This window comes from Equus przewalskii, chromosome 26, assembly GCF_037783145.1.
Source record: "Equus przewalskii isolate Varuska chromosome 26, EquPr2, whole genome shotgun sequence".
Classification (NCBI taxonomy): domain Eukaryota; kingdom Metazoa; phylum Chordata; class Mammalia; order Perissodactyla; family Equidae; genus Equus; species Equus przewalskii.
Window position 1 is genome coordinate 1,018,118 of NC_091856.1, and position 13,327 is coordinate 1,031,444.

Consider the following 13,327-nt stretch of genomic DNA (forward strand, 5'->3'; position numbering starts at 1 on the left):
TTAGCTGGAGTGGGGAGCAGGAGCCCCAGGAACAGGGGTGTTAGCTGAGCCCCACTCTAGGTTGGGCCTTCCCCCTTTGCAGGGCAGCCGAGGGTCAGATTTTTGCACCAGGGAGAATTGGCAGGTGCCGGCCTCCTGGTGTACCTCACACCCAGCCGGGAAGTCAATGGGATGCTGGGACCTGTGGAACCAAAGGATGGGGAAGGAGTCAGCACAGAGAAAGACCACCTTTTTCCCTGCCCCACATCCCCTCTCCCAGCATTCCTCCCATATCTTCCCTTAGTGCCCCCTTGGTCCCCTTAAGTAAGCTCTTGCCTACTATATATGAATTTTTTCATTTCATAGCAGAAATATTTTTCCTCCAGACCTACCCCTACCTCCCTCACTTTGTAGCCTGAAGCCGTATCTCTCACACTCTTTTTGGTACCTTCAGGTTTGGCCAGCCTCATACTGCTGTTCTGTTCATTCTCACATCAGAGCAATCTAGTCACTCCCTGGCCATCCCTCAGTCATTCAGGTCAGAGCCATTCTCTGGCTGTCCTTGGTCACTCACGTGTCACAGCAGCCCACACCGATGGGATGCAGACAGGTGCAGTGGAAGCAGTCCTTGCGGAGCCAAGACTCACCCAGGGTAAAATACTTCCCCTCATGGTGGCAGGGGGCTAGGGAGGAAGAGGAAATGTTAGTGTTTGGGGGAGTGGTGGGGCAGACACAAGCACTGTGGTCTGGAGCTGGGGAGAGTAAGTGCACACTAGCCCCGTATTCAGTCTCTCCTGCTTCCAAGGTAGAGGGTCTGGGTATTCTGATACAGGATCACCTCTGAGTCCCTCCCACCCCCCAACTCCATGTCTTCATCCTTTCCTAACACCTCACCGAGCTTTACCTTGAGCTTGGAAGTAGCACTTGCTGTGGACTCCTGGGTGCTGGAGGAGCAGAGATATCACCAAGCAGATGATCCCCCAGCCTCCCAGGATCCCCTTAGCCTGTCCGGTCCGGGGCATCCTTAGGGCCATTTCTGCAGCACAGCCCTCTCAGACCCTTCTTGGCTTCTGTTCAGGCTACTCAGGTCTTGTCTCCTTGGCTTTTCTTTGTTTCTCTTCTTGAGTCTTAGTTTCTGTCTTTCTCCCTTGGGCTCCTGTCTCATACCATCTCTATGCCCTCTGCTCTCACAGGCTTGAGGATGTTTATAAAGTGAGGACCCTGGCCCCCTGCTGAGGAGAGCTGGAAAAGCTGTAACTCTGTTTCCTGAGGTGAGGGCATGAAAACAAGAGGTCTAGCTTTAACAAGCTGTGAGAGCTGATTCATGCCCGGGTGCAGCTAGGGGGAGGGAGGTGGCCGTGGAAGGGGTGCTGGACTGGGCACTTCCTCAGCAAGGAGCTGTGTGGGGTGAGGGCCCCCAGCTGGTCCCCAGATCTCTTCCCTGACCTGGAGAGAAGGTTGCATTCCACCGTCTCCACCCCTTCCCCCAACACACACACACCGCGCACACACACACCCCCTTCTCTCTCTCCCTCTCCCTCTTTCTCTCTCTCTCTGTGTATGCTGGGATCCCTGCCTGGACCGGAGGGAGGCATTTCCTGGGGATGGCTAATCTTGTGTTCCAGCCAAACCGAGGAGCTGCAGTAGGGTGCGACGGCCAGAGGCTCCAGGAGAGCGAAGGGGCACCTGGAGTGGAGAATGTTTCTCTCAGATCCTAGGGCAGGGTCTTCCTGTTCTAGAGGCATGGCAGCCCCTCAGAGGTGAGCTGGGTGTCTCTTTTCCTCAGGCCTGCCAGAGGTGAACTGTCCATTGTTCAATACCCTTAACCATATAGCAGATACATGATCTCCCCATATCTGGGGATGGTGGTTTCAAAGAGGGGCATCTCCTCTAGATGCCCTAATGGTAGGAGTCACTCCAGTTTCACAGAGGTGCCCTCTTTCCTCCTGTACATTATGGAATGAGGTTTTAGGAATGTATCCTCTGATGTCCTCTTGAGTTTCCTGCAGGTTCTGGAGAACCCCAACATGGGTGATTAAGAGCGTGGGCTGTAGAGTCAGACTACTTAGAATCAGATCCTGACTCCACATACCAGCTATGTGACCTTGGGCAAGTGACTTCACCTCTCTAAGCCTGTTTCCTTATCTGTAAATTGGGATAGTAATACTACTCAGGGTTGTTAGGAGGATTAAGTGAGATCTGTCCCTGCCACATAGCCCTCAGAAAAACATTAACTACTGTGATTGGTGTTAGAGCTCAGAGACAAAATGGCTGGACATTCCTTTCTTTGAATGACATTGAGCAGCTCTGTGTACACAGATAGGGCTGCTATCTCCTGGCATAGACTTCTGCCCCTTTCACAGTCATGCTCCCTGTCATACCTGCAGGAGCATTTTGGTTTTAGTCCTTGTCCCTTGAAATTCTAAATGTCTGGTTTGAGAAACTGTGTTGCTGATAGAACTACTTTCCCCAGGTCAGTACCCTCACTTCTTTCCTGGGAAGACGTATCATTTTCTCATCATCCTTCCAGCTAAATTTAGGACTCCTGTTTTTCTTGTTAGGATTCTGATCCATTCTTCCCATCCCCACTCATGTGAACTCTCAAGTTCTTTCTGACTACTCTCATAATGGCCATCTCTTTGGTACTAAGAGCCACTGGCCAAACTAGATTTCTTTTTTCTCCCCATACTTCAAAGACCCCTGTTCCAGCTAGCCCTCTCCTACTTAGAGAGCCAATCACTTTGGCCTTTATTCCATTTTTCCTTCTAAGTCTCTAGTCCCCGTCACTCCAAGACTCCCACTACCTGTCACCCAGTGGATCAGATACGTTATTTCTGGCTGACTTTTTTAGAGGGTTACCTTGCCTTCTCACCTCTTCACCATTCAGAAGCAACCTCATCAGTCCACCTCAAACTCTCCGTCCTCTTCCGAGAAGACAGCTTAAGTGCATGGAGGTGCAGACTGTACCACACATTCACCCTAGTCAGGTTTGATAGCTTTTTGGTTCCAGAGGAGTACCAAGAGAAAAAAGAAAACAGGGTTGAAACAGGGTTCCTGATGCAGGCTGGCACGTGGGAGGCAGGGCCGTGGGCTGCTCTCTTGGCTGGAGCAGGTGGATTAGAAAGCCTGTCTAGCACAAGGGGCCAAAAGCCTTGTCAGTGGTCAGTAGCTCTGCTGCTGTCTTTCTGGATGGGGGCCACCAGCTGATACCCTGGAAATCTGGACCATAGACTACCTTCTGCTCCTGCAACCTGTAGCCAACCCAATAGGGGGCGGACATGAGTGGGGAGCTCGAAGCTATGACAGTAGTGATGCTGGAAGGCAAAGGGGGCCCAGCATGGATTGGTGTGTGTAAGGTAATGGGGACTGGAGAAGTGCGAGTTAGCCGCCTGCAGTGAAGATGACGTAGGTATATAGGGGCAGGAGTAGGGGGCTTCTGGAAAGGATCCCTTTCCCAGAAGTTGGGGGGCGGCGGGGAGGTGTTGGTTGAGCCCACTGGCCTGGCTGCTGGTGTGCACGCTCCTGTGTGCATCTGTGTAGCTTGTGGCTGTGTACGCGCGTGTGTAAGGGTGTCGGTGGTTAGGGCCCAACTTCGGGTTGGCCGAGGCAGAGCCGGAGGGGCCGCCAGTGGCAGGGGGCGCGGCGGTTGGCGCACGCTGCCTGCGGGGGCAGGACAAACATCCGCCGGAGGCCCGGGCGGGCGGCGCGCCAGCCCCCGGGCAGGTGCGCACTCAGGAAGTGAGTCACTTCCGACGCCGGCAGCCGCTGTGCGGGAGCCTCGAGGGGCGGCTGGGCGGGGGTGCGCCCGAGAGGTTTGAGCGGGGAGCCACAGGGGGTCCAGGGCCTGCGCTTGTCCCGGCGCGAAGCACGCCCTGGACGCCGAAGGCAGGACTGCAGCCTGCACGAGGCCGGCGGGGCGCCCGGGGGGCCGCGAGTGCCCGGGAGAAGGCCCTGGCGACCTCGGCGAGGGGAGGGACGGGGCCTGTAGATGCGGGGCTTCCGCATCGGTTGGGCAGGTGGACAGGGCCGACCCCCAGGGACGAGGTCTGTTCAGAAGCCTGAGTGCCCGGCGAGTGAGGGGAGGTTTCGGGAGCAGCGGGGTTAGGGTTATCTGGGTACAGTTGTGGCCAGGTCATCAAAGGCTTGCAATGCCGGAATGAGGAATCCGCAGTTGGCCTCACAGGTAGACTCTGTGGTCTCGAAGCAGGAAGAGTCGGGAGTGCCTTAAAGGCAAGGTTATCTGTGTCCAGCATTACTGCCTGCCAAAGAATTAGGCATCGGTCCCCTAAGTTTTACAATCGTGTAAAATTGCATTACTACATTTAGCAAGTGACTTAATATCGTTGAATTTTTAAAAATAGAAAAGTTGAAAAATCTGATTGAATACTTGATTAAAAACCCCAAGTAAGATTATGAAGATTAGTTATATGGTGTTGAATCTTTGTCTTGCTTTTGTGCCATTTTTCCCTCGCTGATTTGACTGAATTTTGTGTTAATGCCTCAGTTATTCTTATATCAGTAGCTAGCACTTCTAGTTTTTCTCTTCCTCATCTTATGGTCTTTATTTTTAACCTTCACTCTTCTGTGCAGCCCTTTCACCTGTCTGTGTACCTGAACCAAGTGAAGCATTTCTTGGAGTGGCGGCATTGGGCTACGGTATACAAAGACAAGTAACTCAGTTTTACCATATATGTTAGGTTACTCATTATCTTCTGTGATCGTGTATGTAACTATAAAGTTTCTGTATTTACTCTGTGGCTGGTAAAAAGAGAAAGCTAAAGCTGTTATTCATGATAGTATTTCTATAACATAGCAATTTATTCATCTGATTTGTCTTTTAAAATCAGCTGTACAATGGTATTTGGTACTTGTCTCAGAAACTGACACTAATTCTGTCACGATCTTTATAATTTATGTTATCTTGGGCCACAGGCAATTGCAAGGATTAGGATCTTTATAATTATTTTAAAGATTCTTAAATCCTACAGTTGCCTTTGGCCCCAAACAAGAAAAACTGGGACAATTAATTTTAAAAAAAGAAAATAACTTCCTGCTTTGGGCCCTGTTGCTCTCCCCTGTGTTGGTTCAGCCCTAGCCCACCTTATTGCCTTCATTCTCTCTTTGCTCTGCTGGGCATCTTTAGAGGGAAACTTCACACCAATTTCCTCTCCTATAAATTCTCTCCCTCCCCTCAACTCCACACTTCTTTTTGCCAACATACACCACTACTTCTTCATTGATTTTTTTTTTTAAAGCCTACAGCCCTTTCTGGCTCTCTTCCATCTTTCGCACTCTTATTGAAATCTTCTCTTTTTCCTCCTTTCTCTTCAGTAAGACCGCAGATTTTTAAAAGGTTAGGCCTCCTTTGTTCTGCATGATCCACTTCTGTCTTCCTCTTCTATCACCTTTTTCTTATTCTGCAGTGTTTGTAAACTTTTAGGCTTGCTTTCACTGAGGCTTCAATCTTCCCTTTGTGATTAAGCATTCTTCCTCTAGACACAGCAGAAGATGCTTGTTTCCATTATTTTTCCTACAAGAAAAAAAGTTTTCAAATTCACATCTATTTCAGTCTCTTCTTCCAACATTTTGCATCTAGAAGCATGGCATGACCATTACTGTAAGGTCCGATGAGCGAACACTTAAGCTTGGTGTTGTGGTAGGTACTGTATAATGAATTTCAAAATCCTAGTGCCATGTTCATAAATGCTTACCAAAAATAGATGTTATCACGTGTGTGTACATGAATGTTCTCATGTACACATACATACTAAAACGCACAGATAATAGAACCATAAGTCAATATATGAATATGAATATGTATTCAGTATATTACATTATAATCAAGCCAAAGACATTTTGGGGTAGAAGATGAAGATGGGTAAATGTATAGCTAGGATAGAAGGTTAAGAGACAGCATCCTTTGGCGTTCTGTATTCAGACAAGAATGATGAGAGGAGAGAGTCATTCCTGTGAAGATGAAGACTTCATGAAGGAGGCTGAGTTTCACAGTTGAGAGAGATGACTTGTAAGGCTGTGGTGAATAGCAGAAAGATGGGATGGAGGGGCCAGAGTCCCAGGAACATACAATGGTTATACCCAAACAGCCCAGTATTCTCTCTCTCAGAGAATATAAAAAATTCTCTGGTTGTAGTACTGATTTCAACTATAATCACTTTTTTTTTTTTTTAAGATTGGCACCTGAGCTAACAACTGTTGCCAATCTTTTTTTTTTTCCTGCTTTTTCTCCCCCAACCCCCCCCCCCCCCCCCGCCCAGTACATACTTGTATATTTTAGTTCAGGGTCCTTCCAGTTGTGGCATGTGGGATGCCGCCTGAACATGGCCTGATAAGCGGTGCCATGTCCGCACCCAGGATCTGAACCAGTGGAACCCTGGGCCACTGAAGCGGAGCACACGAACTTAACCACTCCGCCACGGAGCTGGCCCCTATAGTCAAGTTTTCATTAGTAACTCATATTGAAGTTTTCCTGTCTTGTCCCTGCACCATTGGAACCACTTACCAAATTTTTCTTTATTATTTTTTTCTGCTTACAGATTATGTTCATGCTAGCCTTCACCAACAATAGTTAACCCCCAGGTAACCACCATTAAGTTTTGACTAAATTCCCTATCTACTTATATGCTTTAATTTTTCCTGCCTGCTCCACAGTCTACTTGTGGTAGTAGTGACTTTTAAAATTCCATTTATGACTCTTACTTTTATCTCGTTTGTAAATTGCTCTTTTCTTAAAATTATAGACTCAAAACTAGATACTTAGAAGGCATCTAGTTCTTTATTATCTCTGAAAGGTGATCAAGTAGGTCTTTGCTTGCCTGTCTCTACTGAATGGAGTGGGTTACTCCTGCGGTGGAGGCTGCCCGTCTCCCGTTACCCAGCTTCAGTGGCTAGAGGGTTATTAAGCTGAAATCTGCCTTGCTTTTGCATTTAATTTTTCCCCTAGTTTTGCTCGTTGAAACAATATGGAAGAAATCTTATTTTTCAATGTGGCAGCTCTTTAAAGATTTGAAAAGGGTTTGTTTTTTGTTAGCTATTTGTCTAAGCTTTTTTCTTTCCTCCAACACTGTCCCAGAGAACTTTCTGTGATGATGAAAATGTTCTCTACCTGTCCTGTCTAATCAGTAGTCGCTGGCCACATGTGGCTAATCAGCACTTGAAATGTGGCTAGTGTGACTGAGGAATGGAATTTTGAGATTTTATTTAATTTTAGTTAATTTAAATTTAAATAGCCAAATGAGGTGAGCAACTCTTGTGTTAATGCAGCTCTAAACTCTAGGAGTTAGCACATTGTCACATGGTTGTCTTTTGGCTACTCCAGACGTCTGATGGTGGCCTTAGGCATGGTAAAACGTATAGCTGCGCTCTTGATCTCTATGGAGGCCAGACTTACATGTTGTCACAACTGAGGAAAAACACGAACCCAACCCCCAAAGCCATGATGAGTAATGTCAGTTTTTATTGAAGGTTTCTTAGAACGGGTAGAAGTTGGAGGTTATATCTCATCTCCTATATCTCAAAAGCAAAAATTAAAAAAAAAACAATGGTCATTCAATCTCTCTGTCATTAGGAGGAAGGGTCCCTAAAGTCCCTCTTCCTACAGTGGCTGCCACATCTCTCCCTTCTCCCTGCCCTTCTCTCGCAGCAACATCTTCCCTTCTCCTCTTGGAGCCTACTCTTCCGTTCTCTCTGAGCACTACCTCCATCTCTCTCCCCTGGAGAAGAGCTCTTCGTTGTGCATCTCTTTCTCCAACTTCCCTTCCCTTTCATTATCTCTGCTCAGTAAAACCAAGGAACTTTTTCTGGACCCAATCTTTCTGGGGCATGGTTAGGGTTAGAAGGTCATAAATAATTTTTTTTTTCCTTTCTCACATAATTCCTGACCTCCTCCTAGGACTCCTCTCATTTTCTTTTATCATTGCTGAAGAGTCTTTATTTAGCTTTTTTTGTTTGTTGTTTGGTGAGGAAGGTTGGCCCTCAGCTAACATCTGTGCCAATCTTCCTCTACTTTGTATTTGGGATACTGCCACAGCGTGGCTTGGTAAGTGGTGTGTAGGTGGCTTGATGAGTAGTACGTAGGTCCGTGCCCTGGATCCGAACCTGTCAACCCAGGGCCACCAAAGTGGAACACGTGAACTTAACCACTACGCCACCAGGCTGCTCCTGTGTAGCATTCTTTTGCAGAACAATCTCTAATGTCTTTTTTCATCCCAGATGTATGCTTGACAAATCCTAAAGCTACTGCTTCACAGTTCCTTCATCCATTTTTCTTTCATTTTTGTTTTTCACTTTTTTGCTCATCTGTTATTTTTAATAGGTTTAGCTTCTCTTTACCAGTCTTCTCCATATGGATAGGCCATACCCACAGAGGAAGTGGCATTCATTTGCTTCTGTTGTCACCCAGTGCTTTGTCCTCCCTTGTTTCCCTTTTGGCTCACCATTGTTACCCATACCTACCTCCCTTTTTTGTCTCTTGTTCTCTTCTCCTCCTTATTCATATCTTTAATAATATTCACTATTTTTTTTTAAATTCATTTTTGAGGTCTCAGATTTTTGCAGGAACCTCACGTAAGTCTCTGCCGTGCCCTAAATCTGTGTGTGGAGCGCTGATTTCTGTGGATTGGGGGTGATGGAGTTGCAGGGCAGAGTATCCTCTCAACCACGGCACTGACATCTTGGGCTGGATAGTCTTTTGTTGTGGGAGACCTTCCTGTGTACTGTAGGATGTTTGGCAGCATCCCTGGCCGCTACCCACTAGATGTTAGAGGTAACTTCTCAGTTGTGACAACCAAAAATGTCTTCAGACATTACCAGATGTACCCTGGAAGGCAAAATCCTGCCTCACCCCCCCACCCCTGTGTTGAGAACTACTGTGCCAGAATATCGGCTTTCTGAAAGTGATGGCTATACTTTTTCTCTCCAACTGCTGATGTGTTTGCTTTGCTTGGGTTTTCAAAAGTGTTGTCTTTCTCTTACTTGGTGGGAGGCAGCCTGTTAAAATTACAGGTTCCCGAGCTCATCCTAGACCTCCTGAATCAGAAATGTTGGAAGTAGAATCTGGAAGTGTGATATTTACAAGACCCTACCATACCCCACCCTGCGCCACCCTAATCAGGTAATTCTTGTGCCCTAGCCTTGACCCTCCAGTGACATAACTACTGCATTACCCACATTTTTTCCTGCAAGTCTTCCTGGGGCTCCAGCTTTGCTTCCGCTCTTGGCCCTATGATGCCAACACAAATAGGGAGGCCTCAGGTTACCAGGACAACCAGAACACAGGAAATCATAAAGGCTCAGCGCTCCCACAGGCATCACAGATTGTGGCTCTGCCAGCTTGCTTTCTCCTTAGGGACTCAGTCCTACTTCCCACTCCCCATCCCCACACTACCCAGACCGGCAGATACGCAGGCTGAAGCCACAGCCCTTGATTTACAGACCTGATAGTGGAATATGGCATGGGTGGGATGAGGAATGGTGAATGAAGCTTGCTTTCTAACACTGATAGTCCATGTCACCTTGGTGATAATTGAATTTTGTGCTGGTGAGACCCACATTCCTGTGAGAGCTGATTAGATTACAAGCTTTGGAGTCAGGATGCTTCCATTCATTTATGTGTATTGTTTATACTTGTTTCATTGGACCTTGAATCTTGGATTTTTCTGGATCCCTGGCTAGAGGTGTTCATAATTTGCTTTGGGTCAAAAGATTTAGCAGTCTACTTCTGATATATTGGGAGCAGCTAACGTGTAACAGGAAAAGAATAGATACCAGATAATGAACTTGGGTTCTGTTTACACTTCATTATAAAGCTAGTCATTTGTTTTAAGGGACGTCATCTGGTTTGAGTAAGTCTTTAAAGCCATGAATCAATGGGAATCTGCTTGCCTTTAGATGCTTAGAAAATGTAGAATTGATCCAAAACTGGAGCAGGCTACCTCCGTGGAACATTCCTGGCAGGCTGGAGCAAGAGAGCACGAAGGGTGATGAGGTCGGCTTGCTGGTCCTCTCCAAACAGCTGGAGGGCTGCTCTGTGGGGGGTTACATTTACTTGGTTTAGTTCCAGAAGGTGGAATCAGGACCTTTATTTATTTGTTTTATTATTTATTGATTTTTAAATTTTTTGCTGAGGAAGATTTGCCCTGAGTTAACGTCTGTTGTCAATCTTCCTCTTTTTTTGATGTGCGCTGCTGCCACAGCATCACCACTAACAAACGAGTGGTGTAGTTCCCCACCTGGGAACCAAACCCAGGCCACCAAAGTGGAGTGCACTGAACTTTAACCACTAGGCCATCAGGGCTTGCCCAGGACCTTTATTTTAGATGACAGTGATAGGAGACAGATTTTGCCTTAATAAGGAAGAATGTTTGAATAGTTAGAGGACTTCAAACTGGAATGAGCTGAATTGTTAGTGAATTATTTGTGACTGTATTGTTTATATAGATTACCATTTGCACATGGTTTGGATGAGATTTTGGATATTAAATTGAGTTTGACCTGTAAGAAGAAGTAGGCAAATTTATCGAAAGTCAGTTCACCCTTTCAATTATACGATTCTGTGGCAACTATTAAAGTCATCACTGTTTTTCTAGGCACCTCTGCCAAGTTTATCCCCTTGTTCATTGAATATTAGAATTGGTAGTAGAATCTTTAGAGATTTCTCAAAATTTGCTCCGTGGTCCTCTGGAGGCTCCTCAGAGGTGGTTGAGAGAGGTGAAATGAGGATAACTGGGGCTCTGAGCCCTTTATTTAGGCTTCAACCAGAACAGTCTTGCTTTTTTTTTTTTTTCAGGAGAAATAAGTTCTGCTGAAAAAAAATTTTAAAGACCCTAATATTCAAAGTTCTTCATTTTATTAACAGGGCGACAGATATGAAGCCGAGAAGTGTCTTGCTGAAGGTCACACAGCTAAAAAATTTCAGAGTTGGAACAAACCTAGCTCCTCTAATTCCAATCATTTGCTTCTGCTATTCTACCAGTCTACCTTCTTATAATTCAGCACAAGTTTCTCTCCATTTCTCTGGCCACCACTGTAATCCAGAATTTTATTTCTTCAGATGTACCATTCCCTATGAGCCACTGCACTAACCTCCCTGCTATCCAATCTCTCCTTCTGATCTATATGATATGCACTGTTGCCTTGTTATTCTTCATGAAGCATTGTCTTCATTATGAAATTTCTCTGCTCAAGAACCTTCTCCATATTGCCTATAAGAACTTTTCAGCCTGACACATTGTTAACGTTCTTTAGGATCCTAATTGTTCCGCTAGCTGAACTTGATCCCAAATCTATCCTATTATGGGTAATTAATGGGCTATATAATAGTGAGATTAACTGAGTCCCATCATACCTCCAGACTCCAACTTTGGTGAGATTTTTGTATGTACAGTTTTAATCAGGGATGATGACAAGATACAAAAGAAATAGGAGATCACAGCTCATGAAAAGCAAGTTACATAACAATAGATACAATCTAATTTATATGGCACATACATGCATTTTTTAGAACAAGAATGAGATATATAGAAATTGTCTGGAAGAAAACACACCAAACTGATAACAGACATTGATTCTGATGAGAGGGATTGAGAAAGGATGGGGGACAGGAAAGGAAGGGGGGACTTAAAGTCTTTATTTCTTCCCTGAGGAGAACCTCACAGGATAGAAGGGGAACCTAAGGAATGAGGCTTGAGCTGACAGAGAAGGAACTGCTCAGATGTCTTGCCGGGCTCCACTGCAGAGCATTTCAGTGCTTCTTGCATCTCTCTGCTAAAGAAGTCAGTCCCAGGAGATTATTTGACTGGTCACGCTTAAGTCAAGGACAATCTATGGCTGTATCAGGATAGAGAGATTAGATCTGAGGAAGGAGCCTTAGCGAAACTCCTTGGTTTCTGTCGAGGGGGGCAAACCCAGAGCGGGAGAGTTCTCTTAGGAAGGGGGCATGGACGCTGGGAACTAGAAGTGATGAGTGTCCATTGAGCTCGTTACCTCTCCCACACTTCTTATCTACACCTGGATCCTAGGCCTTTCTTTACTTTGGCTCAACCCAACCCCTCTGGTGGGGTTTTAACATTTACTAGGGATCAAGGGGCAGTGAATTAAGGGGATGGGGGAAAGGAGGAGTGTAAGGTAGGGCAGGTAGAGAGGGCGGTTATAATGCTTTCTCCCCTTCGTGTGTTACACAGAAAGCATTTACAGTGCCTGACAGTTTAAAAAGTGATCATAATAAACATTTGTAAGTTGAGATATGAATAAAAACTATCCATCTGGCCATTCTGGACAACGTGCTCCTCTGATGGTAGAGCCATTCTTCCTCTGTGCCATATAGAGTGTGGCCAGGGAAGCATTTCTGCCGTGTGTGTGTGTGTTCATTCCTGCCAGCACACATACCCTCTTTGGAAGGTCCAGACCCCAATCAGAGTATGTACAAGAAGTGTTTTGTTTTCCTACAGTGGGGATTCTTCACTTTTGAAGCATTAAACTTCAGATAAAAAAACACATTTCCTAACCTACTCCTTTTCCAATGGACAGAGAATACCTTCCTTGACTATATATCAGAAGGTCAATGGATCAAGGATAATCCTATACTACTGATGGACCAATTAACCTCTGTCATCGTTTGTTGGCCAGGCACTATTGATAATAAAAAAAGACTTTTAAATAACTCCTTATAACTTCATATAACTTATATACTTCATATACTTCATGTAACTTATATACTTCATATAACTTATAACTTCATATAAATGGAGTCATACAATATGTATCCTGTGTTTGGCTTCTTTAATTCAGCATTATGTTTTTGATGTCTATCTGATGCCAGCCCTGATACCAGTTCCCCTGCATTAAACCCAGCATATATGGGGTTATAGCAGAGCACTCAGCCCCTCTCCCTGCTTACTCCTCGGCTTCCTGGCGCCAGAGTCCACCATCCACCATGTAGGCAGACAACCAAGGACACCCACTTGTGGATTTCCTTATCTCACCATCCTGCCGGCAATCACCCTCACAGGGCCAAACAGGCTGGTGGGAAAGCACCAACCAGCAAGGCCACAGGCTCCCCGTCCACATGCAGCTGCATTGCTTGCTACCTTTAAAACCACTTGCCTCCCATCTTTCGGAGAGACAAGATGAATTTGAGGGCTGATCTTGTCTCCCAGCTCATGTCACCTGAAATAAAAATCTTCTCCTTCCCATAAGCCTGGCATTCTGGTTTTTATTTGGCCCCTTTTGTGTGGCAGGTAAAGAACCTGTGTTTGTGGCCATTAACCCATCCGTCTTTTATGTATATCAATAGTTCATCTCTTTATTGCTGAGTAGTATTCATTGTTGGATA

The 13,327-nt window shown here is 45.7% G+C and overlaps 1 protein-coding gene and 1 long non-coding RNA gene across 3 annotated transcripts in view; one reads left to right on the top strand and one right to left on the bottom strand.

The window, feature by feature from the left end:
* MSMP (microseminoprotein, prostate associated) lies at positions 1-1,152 on the bottom strand. Its single transcript, XM_008534329.2, has 3 exons — positions 884-1,152; positions 554-662; positions 1-181 (listed from the first exon to the last, which is right to left on the bottom strand). Exons 1-3 carry the CDS (start codon positions 1,011-1,013, stop codon positions 1-3), a joined length of 420 nt encoding a protein of 139 aa, XP_008532551.1. The 5' UTR covers positions 1,014-1,152.
* Positions 1,153-3,257: 2,105 nt separating this feature from the next.
* Positions 3,258-13,327, top strand: part of LOC139079635 (uncharacterized) — a 38,783-nt gene continuing 28,713 nt past the window's right edge. Inside the window, exon 1 of one of the 2 annotated variants that reach the window (XR_011533410.1) lies at positions 3,258-3,388. This is a non-coding gene — a long non-coding RNA (uncharacterized lncRNA). The remainder of the gene's footprint in view (positions 3,389-13,327) is intronic. The other variant, XR_011533411.1, reaches the window with a different exon arrangement.